Raw genomic sequence first — 22,489 nt, forward strand, 5'->3', positions numbered from 1 at the left:
AAACCCAAAACCAAACCAAACCTGAAAAGGCTGGTGCTCTGAAGAATATATGCATATTCTTTGCATGTATCTATATGTATATGGATATGCTTCACCTATATTGTGGCAAAACAGCTGCCCCAACAACTCATAGCAACAGGAATACTGTGCTGAAGAAGGGAATTCAAGCAAAAATTCATCTGAGGAGTACATGCTACAAACATTACTTGCTATAAAATATTAACAGGTTAATAATTTTTGTTGGCTAAACCCGTGAAAGGAGTGAATTTAATGTAAACCTGTCCTTGCAGCACTAAATTTTCCATACTTGCACCCATTTTGTGACTGTTCACATGCCAAATGTAACTAGGTAAATAACGATGCAGTTTAGTACTGACTGACCACAGCCAAGTCAATGGAGAAAAAGGATTTATCAGTACAGGAGACACAAGCTTCTATTTTCTTTACAGTACTTGTTCCAGTGATTTTGTAAGGTAAAATGAAACTGTGCAAGCAAAGTAAAATAACCACTCAAAGATCACACCTGCTTTCCATTTCAAAATGGTATCTGTGGAAGCACAAAACCCCAGTATAAAATTATCATCTCAGAAGTGCTGTGGGATATTCTCTGCACTATTACACATCAACACAAACACATCCCAAATAAAGGAAAGTAACAAAATATTGAGATATGAAAGTACCGTAGGAGAAAAGCTGAATTATGGTTAAACAAAAAATGAAGCATATGCTGTTTGTTGAGATTCATTTTTCAGAAATTGATTCATATTTTTTTTGGTGGACAAGTTCATCATGAGCCAGCAATTCACTCTCTCAAGGCAAAGCATCCTGGGCTGCATTAGGGAAAGCACTGCCAGCAGGCTGAGGGAGTGATACCACCCCTCTGCTAATGAAGCCACACATGGGATGCTGCATCCAGTTCTGGGCTTCTGGGAGCAGGAAAGAGATGGACATACTCAAGCAAAACCAGCAAAGGGCACAAAGGTGCTTAAGGGACCAGAGTAGGTTTTACATTAGGTGGGGCTGAGAGAACTGGACCTGGAGAAGTGAAGACTCAGGAGGGAACTTATCCATACATAGAAATACCTGATGGAAGGGTGTAAAGCAAATAAAGCCAGCAGTGCCTACTGACAGCACAAGAGGCGATGGACACAAACTAAAGCACATGAAATATCAAGAAAAAACTTGCCAGATGAAGTGGTCAAATATTGGAACAGATTGCTCAGGAAGATTGTAGTCTCCATCTTTGGGAATATTCAAAACCCAACTGGACATCATTCTGTGCAATATGCTCCAGCTAACCCTGCTTAAGCAGCAGGGTTGCTCCAGATCATCTCAAGAAGCCCCTTCCAGCCTCTGTGATCCTGTCTGGTTGGGTTCTAGAGGTCACAAGTTTAGATCTCAAATGTGAGAGCACAAACTAGAAGACAATAAAAAATATAGGCTATTGCAAGAAAATACAATAGGACTAAAAGCATGATGAAAAGGTTATATATTGTGCACAGAACTATTTTGACTACTGTATTGCTTAGTGTTTTACACACCATTCAAAAAGTGACTTATCAAGTACCAAAGATAAGCTCCTCTCACTTGGAACAAGGGAACAGAGGAAGGAAAATGAATCAGCACTCTCTGGACAGAAGTTAGTATGGCTTCTATTTAGACTATGAAGAAGAGTGCAAACAAAAGCCTGTGTCATTCTCTGCTATACTACATTGGGAGAACAGAAATGAGATTCTTGTTTTCCTTAGCCACAAGTCTCAAATTCATTTCTGCAAACCTAAAGCAAAAGAAGAATTCTTCTCCTGGAAGGAAGGCCAAGAGAAGCTAGAAATCCACACAAGCCATTAACCATCAAAGCCATCACAATGCTGGGATGGTGGCACAAAAAACACAAACCATAAGAAGATGCACATAAACTTATATTTTAAGTGTGTAGCCAAACAGGGGGTTCCAACTGGGTTTTTATTATAATTCTTACAAGAAAAGGGAGACAAGGACCCTCCTGTCAGGCACATTCCTTCACAAGTTCGCAGCTGGTGACTCCATGACTCAGGACTTTTCAGCTCCTAACCACCACCACAAATGCAGAGCACTATGCTTATTCAGTTGAACCTAATGAAACTTAGGTTTCCGCTAAGGAAAAGAGAAATGTATTCCACAAGCAGAACTTCACCTTTCTATTTAAGGTCCGCTCAACTACATGCTTCAAATCCTCATGGTCATTTCACTTATAGAAACACCTCTGCCAAAGGAAAGAGGAAAGCAAGATCCCCAGGGGGTTGGAATTCTGTCTCCTGTGATCTTCTGTTTGTGAATTATTAAACCTTGCCTGTCACTTTTGTTGATGTCGTACCTCATTACAACAGGAAGCCAGTGAAATGTAGAGCAGCCATTATTCTCTCCTAGCAACAAAGGCAGCACTTAAATAGCACATGCTATGCTTAACCTAGACCAGGTAACAAAACTCCAAGTTCCCTGAAAACAAGTGCATCACACTTGAGAAGATGAATTGTACCTGTGTAAGAGTATTTCAAACTAAAAATAGGGAAAGGAACATGAAATTTTCTGAAGTGACACTCTAGAACTGATTGTAGACCTTTATTCACAGTCCAGATTTTTTTTAGTTTCGAAAAATTGAAAGGGAAAGCCATTAAAGAGACAGAAACAGCAAAATGTCACTTTGATCTCAAACTAGGTGACTTGGCAAGACATCACTGCTAGATTTTAGCTCTTGCTCTTTTTGCCTCAGATATCACATAAGAATGCAAAGTCAGAAAGGAATGTAGATACACCCAGACTCCTATAGCAAGACCACAGGCAGTTAGGAGTTCAAACATCCCACAGAGTGTGTTTTAAAGAGCACTAAGAGTTGGCATAAATGTTCTTGCAGTAGTCCAAGGCAACATCTCCAGGCATATCAGGAAATCCACTTAGTAGAGAATTCATCCCATGACCCAATTACAACACAGTTTTATTTTGGAGATCACTCAGCTGTGCCTCAGCAACAAAACAAGAGTCTGGAGCCATCCCAGGGCAAGTCTGGTTGCAGAACGTTTTCACACATACAAAGCCATAATTATGTTAAGTCAGTGCATTTTTCCCTCCTACAAATGCCAGACAGCGATTAAAAAAAAAAAAAAAAAAAGCAGAAGAGAAAAGTAATGGCTCTCTCTAAAAAAAAAATAGGACACCAGTAACCTAAATTCTAGCTGATAAGAGATGGGGAAAAGCTAACTAGAAACTAAAGAGATGATTCAAACAAGGTTCAACTTTAGGATACCTCTTTGCAATTGCTGTTACTAAGTGAGTCTCAAATTGTATTCAAAAATTTTAATCATACATTGTTGCCTTTTCTCTCTTGCCACTGCTGTCTACATCACAAGAAGTGAGGTGACTCCTCCATTCACATTAGCAGAAGCAGCATCATAAAGGTTTTGATCAAAAAGCAGCAAAAGGTTTTCTTTTTAGTTGAATCTGTACTTCAAGGAGTACATATCAACCACACTTATAAAATATTTACAGGCTTATCTCACTTCACACAGATTTCTTCATTATAATGTTTAGAGCTGAAAAAGGTGAAGCAAATGGAATATTAAGCTAATTCTCATTCATCTAAAAATGAGATTTAGAATTCTAAGTCCTGGAAATTAACAAACATTGCTTGTTAATTTTAAGGTCACTGGTGACTAAATAAAAATACCCAAGGACTAAAGGAGAAGTTGAGAGCTTTTAAAAGGAATTTTAAACTTACCTGTCTTCTCTAGTATACAAGTATAGCTAAAATAATTAGCAAAGTATTTTGTCTTATTTCTCATCAAAATTATGGTGGATTTATACAAAATCCTCAAGTCCAGCAGGCACAGAGATTCCTGACAACCTCAGCTACACTCAAGTTTTTAAAATGTGGAAAGGGCTTTTGGCCAGACAACAGTAGTTTTGAAGCCTTCAACTTCTCTTATTCTGTGAGCTCCTAATGATTTGAAAATTGAGCTTATTGGAAACAGGCTGTTTTTCTTCATTAACTTTGGGGACACTGAGGAAATATCCCAGAGTTTCAGAGTTCACAAACTGAAGGCCACTAACTGATGCACGGCTGGACCCCAAGGAAGCATCCAAATGAGGGCAAGACTGCTGCAGCTGACATCCAGTTTTGTAGTCTCTGTAGACTCAGTCAAGATTTTTGCACCTTGAAAATTCTGTTCCTCTTACATGACTTCTGCAAGTCAGAAGCTGAGGAATATTTGGAATGCAGGATGTGGGAAGCTCTAAGTATTCCTGTACACTGTGTGATTAGTGTGCAAAAGTGCAAAGTCCATTGGTCTCCAAGATTCTAAAATACATACTACCATAAGAAACAAATTTCCTTCACAATATTTTAAAAGCTTACAATAAATTAGAATTACTTTTACCTCAGTGTTTCTACACTAATAATTTCATGGTCAGTCTCCAAATGGACTTTCCCAAATAAAAGAGGCCTAGCACTTACCAAAACCATGAAACAGCAATATCAAGCATTTTCTAAAGCATTAAGACAGTTGTGCCATGTTTATCTGAAAGCCAAACTTTAAAATGAAGTTGAGCAATTCCAGCTGCAGCCAGTTCCAGGGGAAGAAAGTCTAACACAACACAGTATTTGCCAGTGACAGCCTGTAGATGGCCTAAATCCAAGATCTCTGCTGTCTATCCATCATCATGTATCCCACAGCACACTTACAAACAAATATGCATTAATTTTTGACTAGTAATGTTCTACTCTGTCCATCAGAGTAAAATACTTCCAATATCTTCATGTGTATTTTTTACATTGCTCAACAGTAAAGGCATTCCACCCCGGGGGAAAAGCTGGCAAAAAAACCCCAAAAAACTACCAACCAGTTCTCAGGTACAGCTTTGTTTAAAGCTTTACCTGCAGTATCTTCATTGCCATGAAGTGTCAGTTATTACATATCAGATTTACCTTTTCTATAAAATCCACTGCTTGGACAACTGACAATTATTTTACCAAACAAGAATTCTAGTAACCAGATGAACAACTTCTGGATAATTTTACTATTTTTGTTTCAGAAAAAGAAGAACCTTCCTAAGAATACAGACGTTTGTCTTCCTCAAATTTATTCTAATGCTGACGAACACTCCAGAAAAATAAACGCCTCTAAAATTAACAAGCCTTACCGATCTATTTTAAAACAATGTCCTTTTCTTTAGGTTCATGTATTCTAGTTTTCTTACCTTAACCATGGGGACTAAGAAAGTTAAAGAAATGGATGTTTCTTTAATAAACTGGGATAGGAGGGAAGCAGCTATCCCATGAACTGCTATTATCTTCAGCCTGTTTCTGGGGAGCACCCATAAAAGCACATGAGACAAGTTTCTTAGCAGAAAGAAATCATGCCAGTAGAACTGTTATCAGAAGAGCAGAATTTTTTCCTGCAGCGTCAACTCTGTCAAACTTAAATGTCTACTGTGCAGGGAAATTTAGGCATATCTGGACACCATTTCCTTAAAAATTGTTTCCAGAACTGCTAGACAACCCGAGGCCTTTCAAGTCTGCATAAAGAAGTAATCTAATGTTCCACAGCATATTTGGTGAATCCCAGCAATTACAGGACCCTTTCTAACTCCACTGTTGCTATTCATCCCTCTTAAATTACCAAATGTAACAATGTATGTAATAAAAAATACTGTTTATCTTCTACACAGTGTTCATTATCATTTCACTACCCAAAGTTTAGGTTTCTCTCTTTACTTGCTTTGCTTTTTCTTATCCAAACAGAGGCACAAAGATAGATTTTCCTGGGTTTTATGCAATGACACCAATTCTGCCAAAACCCATTTTCTCTGCTTGCCAGGACACTCACATTTAATTTCAAATAATTTCAATTTTAAGTGCCACGAGCATAAAGTCTTTCCAAAACCGCTTCTCCATAGTTCACAGCTAATTTCCCATTATATCAGTTGAGTTAATTTCAGTTATTCCTCCTTTTTTCCTTGCAAAAGCACAACCAGAGTGTTACTAAATACCCAGAGAGCTGCATTAGGAGGAGCAGAGGGGCTGAATAACATCGCGAAAACGCTTCACAGCAGCGCCCAGAAACCAAGAGCGGACCGAGACACCACGAAACCGGTTTAATCTACAAGTATTCCGATGATGCACACCAGCGTTGAAGAGTGAAACACATAAAACACACCCGCACATATAAGAGCGGCACGGCTGTCGCCCGCCAGCGGGACGCGGGTGTTACCGGGGCAGCGCCGACCCGCGTGGCCGCTGCCATGCGGCTCCGCCCGCCCGGGCCCCGCTGCGGCCGCTCATCCTGGCACCGGGCGCTGCTGCCACGCGAGGCAGCCCCCGCCCAGGCCTGTACGGCCCCGGGGACGCCGCCGCCCCAGCCCCAGCCCCGCTCACCTGTGGGCGGCGGGACCGCCGGCTCCCCCCGCTCCGTCCATCGCGGCCCCGCCGTTGCTATGGGCCCCCGCCCGCCGCTGCCCTTAGCAACGGCGCGCGGCACTGAGGCGCGCCGCCATTGGCCGGGACCGCGAGCACGCCGCCCGCCGATTGGCCGCGGCGCTGCGCACGCGCGGCGGAACGCAACGGCCGCCGCCGTGGCTCTGTGCGGGAGCCGCCCGCCGCCTCCGCCGGGAACGGGGAAGAGTCCGGGCGGGAACCGCGTGGGGCACAGAGCCCTTGCCAGACCCCTTGCCAGACACACTTTCCCAGGGAAGACCGCCCCAAATGACCCCCCCCCCCCAATCCCCCTTCCGTCGCCAAGACCCTCCCCCGCGCCCGCCCGGCGTTTCTCGGAGGCTGTGCCAGGCGCAGTAGAGGGCCTGGCTGAAATCACGTCCCCTCTTCAGCCCCCCAGGGGACATCATCTGTTCGGGCGTGTCCTCGCACGCAGCGAGAGGCTGCTCTCGCCAGGTCAGGTGTGGGCCTGTCTCCTCGAGAGCTCCATGTTTGCCTTGACCAGCATGTCCGCAGCGCTCAGCTTCCCTTGCTCCCGCAGGTACTTCATTACGTGCGGCCGCCGCCTCCAGGTGACCTTTATTCCATACTCGTGCTCGGGAGTATCTGCAACCAGTACTGCTGCCGCCTCCCCTCTCCCACAGGGATCAATACCAAGCGGCAACTCCTCTTCTGGATGCCAGGCATGACTACTTTGTGATAGAATGTTGCCGCATCTCCCGCTCCTTGGGGAAGGAACCTTTGCAGCCTCTGCATCTGATGGATTAGGGACTTCCTGCTCCACAGGCCGGGGGGCAGGCTCTCCACAGTTCTCTGGACTCTTCACCTGGACGTTGGCGTTTGCTGCTGTCCCTCTCTTAGGCTGGTTGGGAGAGCACTGTGCATTCTTTCTCAAGCAATTTGGATCATCCAATGGAGGGACTGCATGTCCTTCTGGATTCTCAAAAGTTAAAGGAGGAAATCTGCAGGCTACAGCTCCTCGACAAGCTCCTCCTGCATGAAAAGAGCTGTGGCTGGCATCCAGATTATAGGACTTCTGAGGACCACGATGCTTCTTCTGGCGTGCTTTCAACACCACTGGCTTAGTTGTGTCAAATTGTGGGCACACCTGATGGGAAAGACATAATAAGATAAAAAACCAACCCTTTCCTACAGACAATTCTACTTCCCCACCTTTTTTCAGTGTGTTCATTGAATAATCTGTTGTGCAGCAAAGCAAATGAGTCACTAACAAAGCTGCTATGCATGAGATGCCTCTGAACTTCAACATCAAGTTTTGCCACTTTTCTGTGGAAAGTCCTTGGGGTGCAAGTGAGCTGTTCTCTGGCAACTCGCAAAGAACTCGAGATTTGGGTTTTAAAGAAAATCTAAGTGGTGTCTACTCCTGTAACCCCTGTGGATCTAAGAAAGTTCAGAGTGGATTATTTTTGTTTCTGTGTCTTAGCATAACTCAGATTCAAAGAACTAAATCCTCAGCCTCCCCAAAGTGGAGGCTGAACTGGGAGAGCAACACAAAATGATTGAGGAATGCCCACTTAGATCAATCCCCTTAGATTATGTTAATAGGGTGTTCAAAATCTTCCCCCCAAACATCTTTGTTTCAAAACAGAGTTAATTTCTGTATTGTGGAGTAACAGATCACCCAAAATCCACTTCTACAATCAGCTTCCTATAGAAAAGATGCTCCAAGCTCAACAGTCTATATTTCTTTGAATGATTCTTGACTCGTACTCAAACCCTGGAAATCCTTTTATTACAGTGTTCTTTGTCTTCCTGGTTGTCAACAAAAGAGTCAGACTCCGTTTCAGATTCCACTTTGCTTTTCCCAAGAGCTCACCAAACTGAATTCTTGCTAAGGTAACTACACATCTCCTTCAGCATTCCTAAGTTACTCTATAGCTCCTCAAAACATTGAGTGCAATTTAACTAAGGCTGGTGATTGTCTGATGTACAGTTGAACTGTTTGAATCCAAAGCCATTGTGCAGGAAAAGAGAAATGATTCTGTAATAATTGTATACCAGCACATACTTAACATAGTCCCTGATTTTAAGGGTGTCTTCCTGGCTTCAGAGAAAATATAGGGTAGGTTTTACCTATGCAGGAACCTAGTAGTGGAAAAGGTGTGAAAAACTTAGATAATGCCAAAAAGAGAGGAGCAGAAAATCAGTTTCCATTGAAACAAGTTGACAGACACTCTGCAGAGGATGCTTCCAGAAGTTACAAACCTACCACATTTTCCAAACTGAGAAATATTTAACAGTTTCAGTACTGATAGCTTCAAACAAATTTCAGAATACTTTTATTTTAGGAATCAAAGAGCTTCCAGAGTAGATGTTTCCACCTCTTCCAAACAAAATGAATGCTTATTCACAACAGTTATTTTACTTAGTGATTCACACTGTAGAGCTAATTGCCTCAAGCAGATACAAAAAAAATTTAAAGAGGAAAAAATAGAAGATGTTCTACTTCAAGGTTAAGGCATCACAAAAATACCTGCAGGTCAACGGGAACAAAGGAATGTTTCATGCAGGTCTGAAACTGCGCTTCCTGAGCTTGCTTTGTGAGGAGCAGAGTCAAGCAGCAATAATATTTAAAAAGAGCTCCCCTAGGTGCTGACTACTGTTGCATAGGAACAGTCTGTCTTTGCTGCAGCTGTTTGCTTAAAAAAAAATAAATCTTTGCATTACACGATACAAGGAGTATTTTAGGACATGGCAAACAGTCCCAAGAAAAGGAACCCATCAGGAGATTGGTATGGAGAGAAACTACTCAAAACACAGAAATTAAAAAGAGGGCAGGTTAGAACAAATGATTCTGAAGTGAAAACCTATGTTCTCCAAATTTAGCAGTGTCAGATTTAAACAATACCCCCAATACTTTAACATGTAACATTTAGAGTTCAGTAGTTATTTCAAACAGCAAGCCGATAAGAAAAATCTCCCCTAATGTTTATTCCTTGCAGGGTTTTTGGTTGCTAAGGAAAACAGTGTTTTACCTGTGGGAATAATTTTTCTAGAAGACAAACATTCATTAATCAGTAAACACTGCACACAGTTTATGTCTTCAAGTAACCAAGACCTTAGTGCTTATTCTTAGAATGTAAAGCAACTCAAGCACTTATTTATGCTTTAGACTGAAAGAGAGAATTCAGGTCTGGGTTAATAATTTTCCATATCCAGAACAGATAACTTTCTGTTAAGACATAAAGGAGAAACTTGAAAACTGTTGCTGTGGCTCACAGGAGGAAAGATAATTTATACCAACCCAGGCAGTAGAGGTGTTCAGGTCCACAGGTTTTGTAGGCACACGTCTGGGATTCTCAGCCAAATGCAGTGGAGCTTCATAACAATGGATGGGTCCTGCCCGTGGCTTCTCAAGGAAAACCAGCTCTGCCTTCCTGGCCTTGTGGGTATACTTCTTCTTTGGAGGCATCAAAAGGTGCGGTAAAACTACTTAGAAACCTCATGATGCTTGTTGGAGCCAACTGAAGAAAGAGGGAAGCACCCCAAGGAGATGCTAAAGTGCTCTTGAATCTGTAGAAGGCAAATAAATGGATTTGAAGACAGACTTGTTTGGAACCCTCAGATACAGTTTTTAACAAAAGCAAAACGTTTATGCAGCAGCACAGCGTACATGTCTCGAGGCAGAGTTTTTCCCAACAGTGGTTCTTGAACCTTTTGTCAATTTTCAGGTAGATTTAGAAATGCACTGCAGGAATGGGAGCAGATGACCTACTGATCCAGCTATGTCAAGTCAGCTATGAAAAGAAAAAAAAAAACAATCTAAAAACTATTTTCTTTTTTTCAATTCAATCTTGTTTGTAATACCAAGAAGATTTTATAGGGCTAAGAACTCTTTCCCTTTCTGGTTACTAACTACCTGTACATTTTACCTTCAAGAGACTTAGTTTGTTCTTTTTCTTATTTACAAAACACTGTTGACATCTCCCTCCTGTATTCTACAGATCTTGCATTATTTGCTTGTTTTTCCTAATGAAAAAGTTTGAACTGAAGTAGCATTGTATTTAATTTTCTGTTTGAAAACACATCACAGAATCAATTAGGTTGGAAGACTTCTGAGATCATCAAATCCACCTGTAGCCAAACACCACCATGGCAACAAGACCATGCACTAAGAACTACACCTTCAGGGACAGTGATTCCACCTCCCCGGGGAGCCCATTCCAATGTCTAATCACCTTTCCTGTGAAGAACTTCTTCCTAATGCCCAACTTAAGCCTCCCTGGTGCAGCTTAGGACGATGTCCCCATGTTCCATCACTGGGTGCCTCGGAGGAAAGGCCAATCCCCACCCGGCCACAGCCTCCTCTCAAGCAGTTGTAGACAGCAATAAGGGGTCTCTGAGCCTCCTTTTCTCCAGGCTGAACACCCCCAGCTCCCTCAGCCACTCCTCATGGGACTTGTGCTCCAGACCAGCTCTGCTGTCCTTCTCAGGACCCACGCCAGCACCTGAATGAGGGGCCCAGAACTGGACAGCGCACTCTCAGTGCCCCAGCAGTGCCGAGGAGAGAGGAACGATCCCTGCCCCGGTCCTGCTGGCAACGCTATTGCTGACACAGGCCCGGTGCCATCGGCCCTCTTGGCTGCCTGGGCTCAACTGGCTCGTATTCACCCAGCCTGACTTATCATAGAGCAGCATACACAAGGAAATTTGATAACATTTCACGAGCAATGTATAAGGCTGCAACAGCCTGACCGCTTACCTAAGTGGCAGCGTGTTCAAGGGGTCCTGCGAGCCCCGCTAGCCCGCTGCAGCCGTGACACGCACGTTAAACGGTAGAACCCCGTAGCTCTTCACCAGGAGTCAGCGCTCTGCCGGCGGCCCGGGCGCACGGCAGGGCTCCCAGCCGCGGGCAGCATGGTTGAAGGAAGCAGCCAGCGCTGCCCCAGCCGGGGCGGGAGCGGCCGTCCCGGGATAGGGGCGGGCTGGACAAAGCGAGCGCAGCGGCGGCCCGGGCGCTGTCCCGCCCGTACATCCGTATCCCCCGCCGCCGCCGCCGATTGGCCCGGCCCGCCGAGGCCCCGCCCCCTGAACGCCGATTGGCCCGACCCGGCCGGCTCCGCCCCCGCCGCCGCTCACTGGCGCAGGCCGGCACGTGACTGGGCCAGCGTTGCGCCGGGCGCCAAATTCAAACCGGGGCCGCTCCGGGAGTGCCGGGGCCGCTGCCGCCCTGTATCGGCACCGCCCCGGCCCGGCAGCTGGTGAGTCGCGACCGGAGCCCGCCACCACCCTCCGGTGCCCCTGGCAAAGGTCGGCACCCCTCGGAGGGCCGCGCTAAGGCCACCGCACGGGCGGGAGAGGGCAGGGCCTGGGCCCGGCCCGGGGCGGAAGGCCCCGCTGGAGCAGGTGAGCTTGCTGGCCGGGACGGCAGCGCAGGGGCTGGAGTGGGTGAAGAAGGAGCTGGGAGCGCTTTGGCGCTGCCCTCCGTGCCCCCTCGGGGCAGCGCGCACACAGCGGTGCTCGCTGTGCGGGCGGTGGCAGATCGAGGCCTCCTTGGGAAGTGACGCGCTCCTGTTCCTGCTCACAGGAACGCAGCCTGGGGGAGGCTGGCTCAGGGTTCTTCGTTTGGCGCTGTCTCTCCTTAAAGGGGTGGAGCAGATCGCAAAGGGCCAGGCTTGTGCCGGGTGCCAGACCCGCGTGGAATGATCGCCCGACTGTCTGCTCCCTGTGCATAGGGCATCAGCTCAACTTGTTATCTGCTGGATTCTGCTTTGTATCAATGTAGGACATTCTTTCTGAGAATTTTCTCGTTTACTTGCTGACCCCATCAAATCTAGCAGTGCAAAAGGCCTTTTTTTCCTCGGCATCTGTTTCTATAATGCTTGCCATCTCTAATGATAAACAATAAGTACAATTTGCATTGTTCTGGTATAGTTTCAGAAAGGCACAGGCTCCACCGAATTACTGATGCTATTATTAGCATTATTCTCCCAGCATCTTACCCTGGAAGCATTATCTCTGAATTTTATTTCCTCTGCTTCCAGCCTTATAGTCAAACCTGTTGTCCAAAAGTTTGACATCTAAATTGTATGCTGCCCAATGATGAATTTACATGGTTCTTAACAGATCTACAAAAGGAATTAGCAGCACATTTACTTGTTGTCTATCTTAAAACACCTTACTTCTGCTGTATTTATTGTGTGGCTTCGTAGTGTTCAGGGTAATCTCTGTTTCCCAGATCTTAAACGATCTGTAAATTCCCTTTTCACACAGGTTGTGTAACCTGCTGCTTAGAGCAATCAACTGTAAGAATCAGCACTGCTATTTCTATATTCTACCTCCCCTCCAGCTTGCTGGCTGATGCTGGTCACATTATAGCTAAGTCTTTCTGTAAAGCACATACAAACTTTGCTCATTATTATGTACTTTATGATGCAAGTTATCTACTCTGCAAATCTCTCCCATCCTGCTTACACAAGGTGTGGGTTAGGGAGGTACAGTATGATTTTTCAGTAGCCTTGTCAGCCTTATGAAATGCTTTCAATTTTAATTTTCTGTTTGTGTTTCTAGCTTTGTAGCAACTGCTGAGAATGTGTGCTCTGTGGGAGGTCTTGAGATGATTTGCTGCAGCCTTTATGTTGTACCTTTTGTTTTGCAGGATTTGGTCCTCTCCCTTTCAATGGAGAGTGACAGTATAGACCAATAATGAGGACCAGCCCTCGCAGGCCCTTAATTCTCAAAAGACGAAAACTGACCCTCCCACAGAATGATGAATCCAATACTTCAGCAAGAGATGAGAACAGAGGTCGGGATGAAAAGGCTCCTAAGCAGGAGCACAGGCAGGAAGACCAACACAACAGACAACCCAGAGACAAAAGGGAATGTGGCCTGCAGAAATTCCCAGCAGGAATAAAGATAATTGACCACCCTACAATGCCCAACACACAGGTGGTGGCCATCCCTACAAATGCTGATATCCAGAGCATCATAGAGGCATTGACAGCAAAAGGAAAAGAGTGTGGCAACAATGGACCCAACAAGTTCATTCTCATTAGCAGTGGGGGCACATCCCGTTCAGCAGGTCCAGCAGCATCGCAGCATCTCCCATCAGAGAAGAAAGCCAGTGCAGCCATCAAAGCTGCAGTTAGTCAAGAAAGAGAGAAGAATGTTGCACAGACACCTGGTCTTGCAGGCAGTACAGCCCTCTGGCATTCAAGAGTTGATCCTGTGGTTGGGCAGGAGCAGGAGACCAACAGTATGTAGCCTTTACCTTTTTTTGTCTTGACAGACAAAGAGATGTGAAATGGGCCAAGGAGTACAGCACTTACATCTTGGTTTGCAGTAATTATTAATATTTTGTTAATTACAAAATACCTATGGATGGGATTCTAATAATCTACATAGCTTTGCATATGTAGTGAAATCCGAAGGATTATAGTGGACATATTTTTTTGGTGGAAGACATCTGAGCTTCTGACTTAAATTTTGTGCTGTCTTTCTATTTCTTGAAGTACTAGATCAACATTGTCCTGTTTTGGCTGACAATAGTCTGGTTTGAGTGTTTGTTTTTAAGGTTGCAGCTCTTTCCAAAAATTGGTCAACTACACGTGAAATCAGGAATTCAAGGTGAATTCCTTCCACAATATTAGTGTTGCAATACCATCTTTTAGCAGTGTGACTGGTGCCTTTGACAGCTGAGGTGAAGGGGTGGCAGGGTTACTGTGAGACAGCAGGGTTATGGCAAGGAGAAAGCTGTAGCCTACCTGGACTTGAGTAAAGCCTTTGACACTGTCTCCCACAGCATTATTCTGAAAAAGCTGGCAGCCCCTGGCTTGGTCAGGTTCACTCTTCACTGGTTTAAAACTGGCTGGATGTCTGGGCCCAAAGGGTGGTGCTGAATGATGCGGCATCCGGCTGGTGACCAGTCACTGGTGGGGTACCCCAGAGCTCAGGGTTGGGGCCAGTCCTGTTTACTCTGGATATCAGTGATCTGGATCAGGGGATTGAGGGCATCCTCAGTAAATTCACAGATGACACCAAGTTGGGTGGGAGTGTGGATCTGCTGGAAGTCAGGAGGGCTCTGCAGAGGGATCTGGACCAGCTGGATCCATGGGTCAAGGCCAATTGTGTGATGTTCAATAAGACCAGGTACCAGGTCCTGCAGTTGCATTGCAACAACCCCAGGCAGTGCTACAAGCTGGGGGAAGAGTCTGGAAAACTGCCCAGCAGGAAAAGACCTGGGCGTACTGGTCAACAGCAGCTGAACGTGAGCCAGCTGTGCCCAGGTGGCCAAGAAGGCCAATGGCATCCTGGCCTGTACCAGCAATGGTGTGTCCAGCAGGACCAGGGCAGAGATTGTCTACCTGTACTCGGTGCTTTTCAGGTCACACCTTGAGTTCTGTTTTCAGTTCTGGGCCACTCGTGAAGGAAAGACATTGAGGTGCTGGAGACTGTCCAGAGAAGGACAACAGAGCTGGTGAAGAGTCTGGAGGACAAGTCTGATGAGGAAGAGCTGAGGGAGCTGGGGGTGTACAGTCTGAAGAAAAGGAGGCTCATGGTGACCTTATCACTCTCTGCAACTGCCTCAAAGGAGGCTGTAGAGCAATGGGGGTTGCCTTCTTCTCCTAGGCAACAAATGACAGAACAAAAAGGTATAGCCTCAAGCTGTGCCAAGGAATTTTCAGGTTGGACATCATGAAGAATTTCTTCCCTAAAAGGGTTGTCAAGCATTGGAACAGACTGGACAGGGAGGTTTGGAGTCACCATCCCTAGAGGTGTTCAAGAAACAACTGGATGCTGCAGTCAATGCCATGGTCTTGTTGATAAGGTGGTGTTTGGTCACAGGTTGGGCTTGATGGTCTTGGAGGACTCTTTTAACCTAAATTATTGTGTGGTTATTATGTGGGCTTGTTATCCCAACAGGCAGTGGTGAGACAATGAGTTCTGTGTTGGATAACAGCCTCACCAACATCCAGTGGCTGGGGAAGATGAGATCTGATGGGCTAAATCCCTCTTCTGTGAAGGAAGACACAGAGAAAGAGAATCAGATGCCTCTGCGGGAAAGAGTCAAGGTAAGTAGGAGAATACAAGAGCACATGCTAAAACTTTTGATAAGGAAGTAATCTATATGGATCAGAATACTCACAAGAATTAAGCATTGCTATCTCTAAGTAACCTGAGTTTGACTTTTACTGATATGAATAGCAGAATCCAGAGAGGATCCAGGGATGTTCCATGGGCCTTCTTGTCAGCTTCATGAACATTCATGTATCACCCCTTCTGTCTTTCAGACTGAAGAGGAAGCTGCTGCTGCTATTCCAACGGCTGCTGAGTCCTCCTCATGGCAGGATTCGGTGTCAGAACGACCTCCTTACTCCTACATGGCCATGATCCAGTTTGCCATCAACAGCACGGAGAAGAAGCGCATGACCCTGAAGGACATCTACACCTGGATCGAGGATCATTTCCCTTATTTTAAACATGTAGCTAAGCCAGGTTGGAAGGTAACAAGCAGGCCCTCAAGTTGCTGTGGGTGATGTTACATGCCTTCTGGATCAAAATGACAAGTTGTTTCCCAGCCTGCAAAGCAAGATGGAAACTCATTTAAACATTCCACCCCAAATACACTCTCACTCCAGATGTTCACTGTACCACTTCTTGTATTTCTTGCCTCATCCTGCTTAAACAAGATGATGGGATGTTTGATCACTGGAGTGAGAAAAGGGATCTCAAGAGTATGTAGAATAAGAGACTGAAGACAGGGTTTGCTGGGTACGCTGTGAACGTGAAAGTTTGGTGTTGTCTGCACTTAGGAACATAATCCCTCTGCTAGGGCAGCCATGTTTGAGGTAGGCCTTGCTGTGCTGATAACAAAACTACTGCTTTTCAACCTCCCCCTCACTCCTTTCTCCTCAGAACTCCATCCGGCACAACCTGTCCCTTCATGATATGTTTGTCCGTGAGACATCTGCCAATGGTAAAATCTCCTTCTGGACTATTCACCCTGATGCCAACCGCTGCCTAACATTGGACCAGGTATTTAAGGTGAGTTGCCTCATGCAAAGAAAATAGGACAGGCTATCCAGTTTCTAAATGCCACACTAGCCTGATGCACCTTATTTTAACTGTAAGGTCAAGGTGCTTTGACATCAGCCTCTTTGTAGAAGCTGGATTCAGTCACTTCACTTGACAACAAGACAAACTCTGCATTTGAAAGAAAAGGTGCTTGTGGCTGTGCTTTTGATCTGGAGCTTCTGTGGAATATGTTTTTTGTCCACGTGCTGTGCCAAATATAATAGTCAGGTTGTTCAACTTCTTTCCATGGGCCTGATTTAAATTCCTAATGAGAAGATTTCCACTGAGGCCAACTAGGTATTCCTCTGGTGCTTGATAAGTCAGTCATAGGATGGAATTGTCCTAGCCCAAATAGGTATTTTAGGCAGATTTTGTCAGAGAAATTGGACTTGGGAGTCTGGTATAGGTGTGTTTAGACTCTTGTGTTTTCTGCAGTGGGTGGCTAGAATTAGCTTTTGTTTGTTCAGATTGTACAAGTTTAAAATGTCCCATTTGTCTCCCTCTTTGGTTGATAACTTCATCTTAAATTTTTTTCCTGCTCAATGCCTTCTGCCACCAGCCGCTGGACTTGGGGTCACCAACATCGCCTGAGTATTCTGAATCAGTAAGAATTACCGTCTGGCTCGGGGCTTGATCTTCCATTCTCTTCTTGCCAGTCACTGAAGGAAGGGACAACAGGCTTGGGGAGGGGGACTGGGTCACTGCTGCATCTACTCATACAGCTCCATGCTTACCCTTTGTGGGGAGAGGGGTCTAGCCAATGTTTGACTGCCCTCAGATGGTACAGTCTCTCAAGCTGGTAAAGCTGGACAGCTTTGAGCAACTTGGAGGCCTACTGCTGAAGTAGGCTGCAATGGACACCAATAGGCTTCAGAGAACAAGCCCAAAAAGATTTCTGGTAAAATCGTCTCCAAGGCAACAGTTCCAGTATGTTCTGGGGCTCAGATCCAGAGAGAATAGGATCTCTCTGTGCTCTTTTTTCATTTTGGAGCCCACTGCATTGTGAGTGACTCTTGGATGGATGAACCTGTTTGCTGTTGCTCTCTCATTCGGCTGTTTTAACAGTGAAGAATTTGTAAACATCCACTCAAACACTTCTGTCACAGCTACAACCTTGGCCTTCTTTCCATCTGCTCAGAATTCTGATCCCATTGTCACCTCTGCTATTCCTTTTGAACACCTATCTGGTCTGTGGTTTGTATAGACATCCAATATACAGTAAAGCCATCCTATTCATTGTTCCTTGGGCACTGAGGGTGCCAAAACCAGTTCACTTCTGCAGTAGAGTCTGCAGCTGGAGCAGCTCTGTCATGTCATCTCTTTTCCTACACAGCTTTTGGTGGGCAGCTGGCTTTGGGATGGCATGGCTGCAAACCAGCAAGTGGCACAGACCTAGAGCCAGCCTGAGTGCTGGGTGCTAACAGCTGCTCTCTTTGCATTAGTCCAGCACAGACCTCTGGTTTCACAGTTCTCAGTGAGGCAGCAGAATAAATGTGGATTCTTTTCTTTTAATCTCTCTTTTCTCCTTCTCCTCTTACTTACCTCACAATGACTGCAGCAACAAAAGAATCGTCTTCCAGATCCTCTGAAGAACATGGGAAGCAAAACTGAACTCCAGAATTCACGTAAGTGTTCCCAGCAGTCTGGGCCAAAGAGAATCAATCCAATAAATCTGGGGCATTCTCCCAGATTTCTTTAGGAATACAAGTGGAGTGTGTTGTCCCTGTTTGCCAGCTTTTATGCTCCTTACTGCCAGGTTTGAAATGGAAAGTGGTGTTGTTGTGTCTGAGGGGATGTGATGGTGAGGTGGCGGGCACTGGGCATTCAGCGGAGTGAGAGCCCAAACCTGAGGGGTAGGATATGCATGAAAGGTTATTTTCTTGTTCATGAGGCTTCTGGCTTGGTATTTGTATCCTTAAAATTAGCAGAGAAGGCAAGTGATCTGATCAAATGTTTCTTTTGAGATGTCTGGAAGGACTTTCTGTAAGGTGCCTGGGTTTCAAGAGGTAGCAGTGGAGAAGAGACAAAAGTGAGTCCCTTCTTTTCCCTTCCAGGCCGAAAGATGAAGCCTTTGCTTCCTCGTGTCAACTCCTACCTGGTTCCAATCCAGTTTCCTTTGAGTCAGCCTCTTGTCTTGCAGCCTTCTATGAAGGTTCCTCTGTCCATGGCACAGGGAGCATCCCTTAACAGCTCGGAGACTTTGCAGAGCAATAAGCGTGTGTGCATTGCTCCAAAGGTTGGTTTCTTGCTTTCCAAGGAGTTTCCATGGGGGTTAGTGTGGGTTTTTTCCTGTTTTTTTTTTTTTTCTTTTTTTATAAGGGGGGCAAGGAGGGGGCTAAGGAAGGTGTGGGGATTTGTTTTGAAGGAGGGGTGAGTTTGTTCGGACTTTTTGTTTACTTTTTTTTTGTATCTCTTGCCTTCAATGAACCTCTTCTTCATATGGTTCCTTTGTGCATCTTTACTTAGGTGCTCTAAAACTTCAAGCTCCTATCAAGGAACTAGCTAGTGATAATCCTTGCAATCCTTTACTGTCTCTAGCCTGACTACTACCTGCTAGTTTATTTGCTCAAGGGATGTTTCTCTAATTCACTAGACGAAGGGGCTCTATGGCTTGGTCAAGACAATTTTTCTTTACTGCTGGGATGTGAAGAAAGAAGAATGGGAGGAATGGCTTTGTTCTGATCCTAAAACATTCATCTTTTTGATAGCTCTATAGACAAGTAACAGTAAGGAGCTTCTGAAAGGGTATATATTTATATGGAGTCTCTTCCCAGAGGATTTCTGTATCTGCTGTTTGCTAATTCTGTGAAGTTCACAGTTATTCTGGAAAAACAGTTATTAAACAGATCTTTTTCTTGGCATCTCACTGACTGCTCTTGAATACTTAGACATTGTAAAGCTTTAGCTTCTTCCATCCTGTCTAACCATAATCCTATTTTCCTTTGTATGCCTGCTTCTTTATGTTCTCTCCAGCTATGATTTATCTTTCTCCTGTGTTCTTTTTCTTTTGATAACCTCATTTTTTTTCTCTTCCTTTTCTTTGGTTTCTGGGAAAGCTGTCCTCGTTCATTTTGTTATTCCCATTTAGATAATATAAGAAAAAATCAAAGGGGTTATATTTTTTCCAGAAATATTCAGCTCTCCTAATGCCTGTACTCCCAGAAGTTCCTCAGAGCAGGAGTGCTCTGAAGGGTATGACTTTGTCACTTAGCTAGTGTCCTTCCCATGTGGTCCTTAGGCTTCTTTCTATCAACTTCACAGAGATCAATCTCAGTCTGTTGTAATTACTGTTTCCTGAATATCTTCCTCTTTCCCTTTCTGCTGACCTTAAATGCCAGTCTTTCTTTTCTTTGCGCTGTTGTTTGGGTTTTTGGGTAGCTGAGATCCTTGCTTGCTGACTGCATGTCACCTGTGTTTCACTGTAGATGTCCCTGTCTGCAGAAGAGTCACCCTGTTTACCCAGAGCTGCTGTCAAGGAGGAAGGTCAATGTGATGCAGGTTTATTTTCCCCAACCCATTCCATACAGGAGAACAGCTCCCAGCCTGGTGAGGAATTGTCTTCTTTCCCGGAGGGTGCCTGTGTGAAGGAGGAAGAAGGCTCTCAGCTGGATCCCTGGCTGTCCCCATTTGCCTCAACCGTAACAGTCAAGGAAGAGCCAAGCTTCTTCCTCCCAGACTCATCCACAAAGGAGAGGAAACAGTTCACCACACTCAAGTCTCCATCTAAGGCGGTTTCTGACTCTTTAGTTATAAAGAGGAGGGAAAGGCGAGAAGTGGGCAGATCCAGAAGGAAACAACGCCTAGCACTGCCCTGTTCGGAGGAGCCTGTCCTTGTTCTGCCAGAAAGCAGCGGCTTTGACCCTTTCCGGTTAGGGGCAGACCATCCCTTCCCCCAGGAAAACCAGCCCCTTGAGAACATATCACAGCTCGGCTGCTCACAGGGAGAAGAGGGGGCCTTTAAAACACCTGTCAAAGACATCTTCAGCAAATTGCCTGTTTCTTCCACTCCCAGCAAAGTTTCAGCCACTACTACCCCTTCACTAGAGGTCCTTGATCCCTGGAAGTCTGCTTCCTCAGCCAGAGGAAGTCATGAGCTGGACTTCAGTCCAGTGAAAACCCTTCAGTTGCCATTTACACCCCTCCAGGACAACCAGGACTTGCTGGGTTTTAACAGCACACCCCTTAAAAATCCTCTCTTTGATTCTCCTCGAGAACTGCTCAATACAGAATCCAGTGACATGGTCCTTGTGCCCCTCACGAGCTCTCCAGCGTTCATTCGTGACACTTCCAAGCAATCCTCTGTTGAACTGACAGCCTCTGGCTTTACTGAAAACCGGTCACTCATGGAGGGCCTTATCCTGGACACCATGAATGACAGCCTCAGCAAAATCCTTCTAGATATCAGCTTTCCTGGTCTTGAGGATGAAAATTTAGGAACAGACATTAGTTGGTCTCAGCTCATACCTGAACTGAAGTGAACTGGCCTGAGGACTGAATTTGACTTGTTCTGATGTTACAGAAAGAACCCCACTCTTCTGAGATTCATTCATGTAATTTAAGATAACTGCTTTTGACAAGTTCCCATATCCATGGGAGCAGAGGGCATTGACTCCTGCTAAGCTGGGAAACAGCCCCATCAGCTGCTAAGGGCTTGCTTTAAGATGCTGTAGACTATGAGTGGAACAAGATGATAGAATTTCTCTAGCCTTGTGCTAGAGATAGCCTCTCTCCAGGGATTCTTATCATGAGAACATCTAGGTAGGCCCTGAATGGCATTTGCTATTCAAGGTATCAGGAAACAACAGTACAATAGGAAAGAGCCCAGGAACCTCTTCCTAGCTCTGTCCTAATATCCCTTTACTTTTTATCCCCTATTACTTAGTATCTTCTGTCTAGTTTTAATGGCTGTAAATACTGTACATTCCTTAAATTAGCCCTTAATTATAATAATAATTTTATTATTGTAGGGTTATGGGAATATTTGGCCTGGTAAGGATTTGACCTAGAGTGTGTTGTCCCTATGTTCACATCTCTTATATTCTTCTACCCTAGCTGAAAGCCCAATTTTTTTTTTTTTTTTTTTTTAACTTCGAAAACACATTGATCTAGGTTGTTTTAAAGGTTGCTGGGACAAAGATCTGAAAAATTATTTATATGTGACCCAAGTCAAATTGAAGCAGGTTATCTGGATTGCAGCATAAAATCTTGGTTTGGCTTCCTTTACCCAGGCTGGAATGGAGAAGAGCTTGGATCAAGCCTTATAGCTCTTCTGATTCCAGAGGTCTATTACATACCTAGGGGACTAGGTAGAGACACTTAGAGGAAGATGGACCTCTATTGAATGGTTAAAGCTGCCCCCATTACAGTCAGCAGTTCTAGATTTAAAAGGGAATATAAAATATATTCCCTTTAAATATAAAGGGAATGCTGATATTTCCACTGAAAATTGACTTTTGGAAACACAAGGTATGTATTGCTTGGTGCAATAGAACAACTCCTCCTAGTTCTCTAGAACTTAAGTCATGGAAGAAATTGCCATGGCCAAGATCTGATCCTTCCTTCTGCTTGCAGACAAGTGGTGACTCCTGTATCCAAATACTCAATAAAGCTTCTGTGGGAACACAGCTGAGTGTTATCTGTACCACCCTAGCAGCCTGCTAGGATTGGCCCATAGCACGAGCAACCCCTTCTTATCTCATGTCTGTGTGCTTTGTGGTCACTGAGTGAGTGACCATTTGGACATTTTCTGGCCTTGTTGGCCAAACCACATTAGATTTAGTTAATCCACTGCTTCATAAAACACACTTTTTCCTGCTGCTTATGGGTAAATCCTGACTATCTGAGCCAGAACCATAGAATCATCACAATACCACCAGCAGACTAATTTCTGCATCTTCTAAATGCAAAACAAATGTTGCTTGAAACTATTTCTACCTTCTCCTATAAACATAAAACCAGTTTTAGATGTGTGTGGTTCGCAGAACTGTAGTG

General features: G+C 44.8%; 3 protein-coding genes across 5 annotated transcripts in view; 1 reads left to right on the top strand and 2 right to left on the bottom strand.

Moving 5' to 3' along the window:
* The window catches only part of TULP3 (TUB like protein 3), a 32,492-nt gene extending 25,936 nt beyond the window's left edge, over positions 1-6,556 (bottom strand). Inside the window, exon 1 of the mRNA XM_059838318.1 lies at positions 6,407-6,556. Coding sequence (XP_059694301.1) covers positions 6,407-6,447 — 41 coding nt within the window. The 5' untranslated portion in view covers positions 6,448-6,556. The remainder of the gene's footprint in view (positions 1-6,406) is intronic.
* Positions 6,557-6,758: 202 nt separating this feature from the next.
* RHNO1 (RAD9-HUS1-RAD1 interacting nuclear orphan 1) lies at positions 6,759-11,409 on the bottom strand. Of its 2 annotated transcripts, XM_059838323.1 has the most exons (3): positions 11,187-11,409; positions 9,729-9,997; positions 6,759-7,571 (listed from the first exon to the last, which is right to left on the bottom strand). In XM_059838323.1, the coding sequence occupies exons 2-3, from the start codon at positions 9,894-9,896 to the stop codon at positions 6,921-6,923; spliced, it is 819 nt and encodes a 272-aa protein (XP_059694306.1). In that variant the 5' UTR covers positions 9,897-9,997; positions 11,187-11,409; the 3' UTR covers positions 6,759-6,920. The 2 variants fall into 2 exon arrangements, with proteins under 2 accessions (XP_059694306.1, XP_059694307.1); XM_059838324.1 differs by lacking the exon at positions 11,187-11,409 and having other exon boundaries at positions 9,729-10,212.
* Positions 11,410-11,620: 211 nt separating this feature from the next.
* On the top strand, positions 11,621-22,122 carry FOXM1 (forkhead box M1). 2 transcript variants are annotated; one of them, XM_059838316.1, is made up of 9 exons: positions 11,621-11,830; positions 13,083-13,679; positions 15,347-15,495; positions 15,715-15,927; positions 16,340-16,468; positions 17,058-17,102; positions 18,057-18,123; positions 18,553-18,734; positions 19,924-22,122. In XM_059838316.1, the coding sequence occupies exons 2-9, from the start codon at positions 13,130-13,132 to the stop codon at positions 20,974-20,976; spliced, it is 2,388 nt and encodes a 795-aa protein (XP_059694299.1). In that variant the 5' UTR covers positions 11,621-11,830; positions 13,083-13,129; the 3' UTR covers positions 20,977-22,122. The 2 variants fall into 2 exon arrangements, with proteins under 2 accessions (XP_059694299.1, XP_059694300.1); XM_059838317.1 differs by having other exon boundaries at positions 20,026-22,122.
* The last annotated feature ends 367 nt before the right edge of the window (positions 22,123-22,489 follow it).

Source organism: Haemorhous mexicanus, chromosome 2 (genome assembly GCF_027477595.1).
Source record: "Haemorhous mexicanus isolate bHaeMex1 chromosome 2, bHaeMex1.pri, whole genome shotgun sequence".
NCBI lineage: Eukaryota > Metazoa > Chordata > Aves > Passeriformes > Fringillidae > Haemorhous > Haemorhous mexicanus.

Excerpts from the sequence above, each read along its gene's own strand:
- RHNO1 (XM_059838323.1), bottom strand. The coding sequence starts at position 9,896 with ATGCCTCCAAAGAAGAAGTATACCCACAAGGCCAGGAAGGCAGAGCTG. Across the intron at positions 7,572-9,728 it reads TGAACACCTCTACTGCCTGG|GTGTGCCCACAATTTGACAC; the intron begins GTTGGTATAAAT and ends CTTTCCCATCAG.
- FOXM1 (XM_059838316.1), top strand. The coding sequence starts at position 13,130 with ATGAGGACCAGCCCTCGCAGGCCCTTAATTCTCAAAAGACGAAAACTG. Across the intron at positions 17,103-18,056 it reads CGCCTGAGTATTCTGAATCA|CAACAAAAGAATCGTCTTCC; the intron begins GTAAGAATTACC and ends CAATGACTGCAG. Across the intron at positions 18,735-19,923 it reads GTGTGTGCATTGCTCCAAAG|ATGTCCCTGTCTGCAGAAGA; the intron begins GTTGGTTTCTTG and ends GTTTCACTGTAG.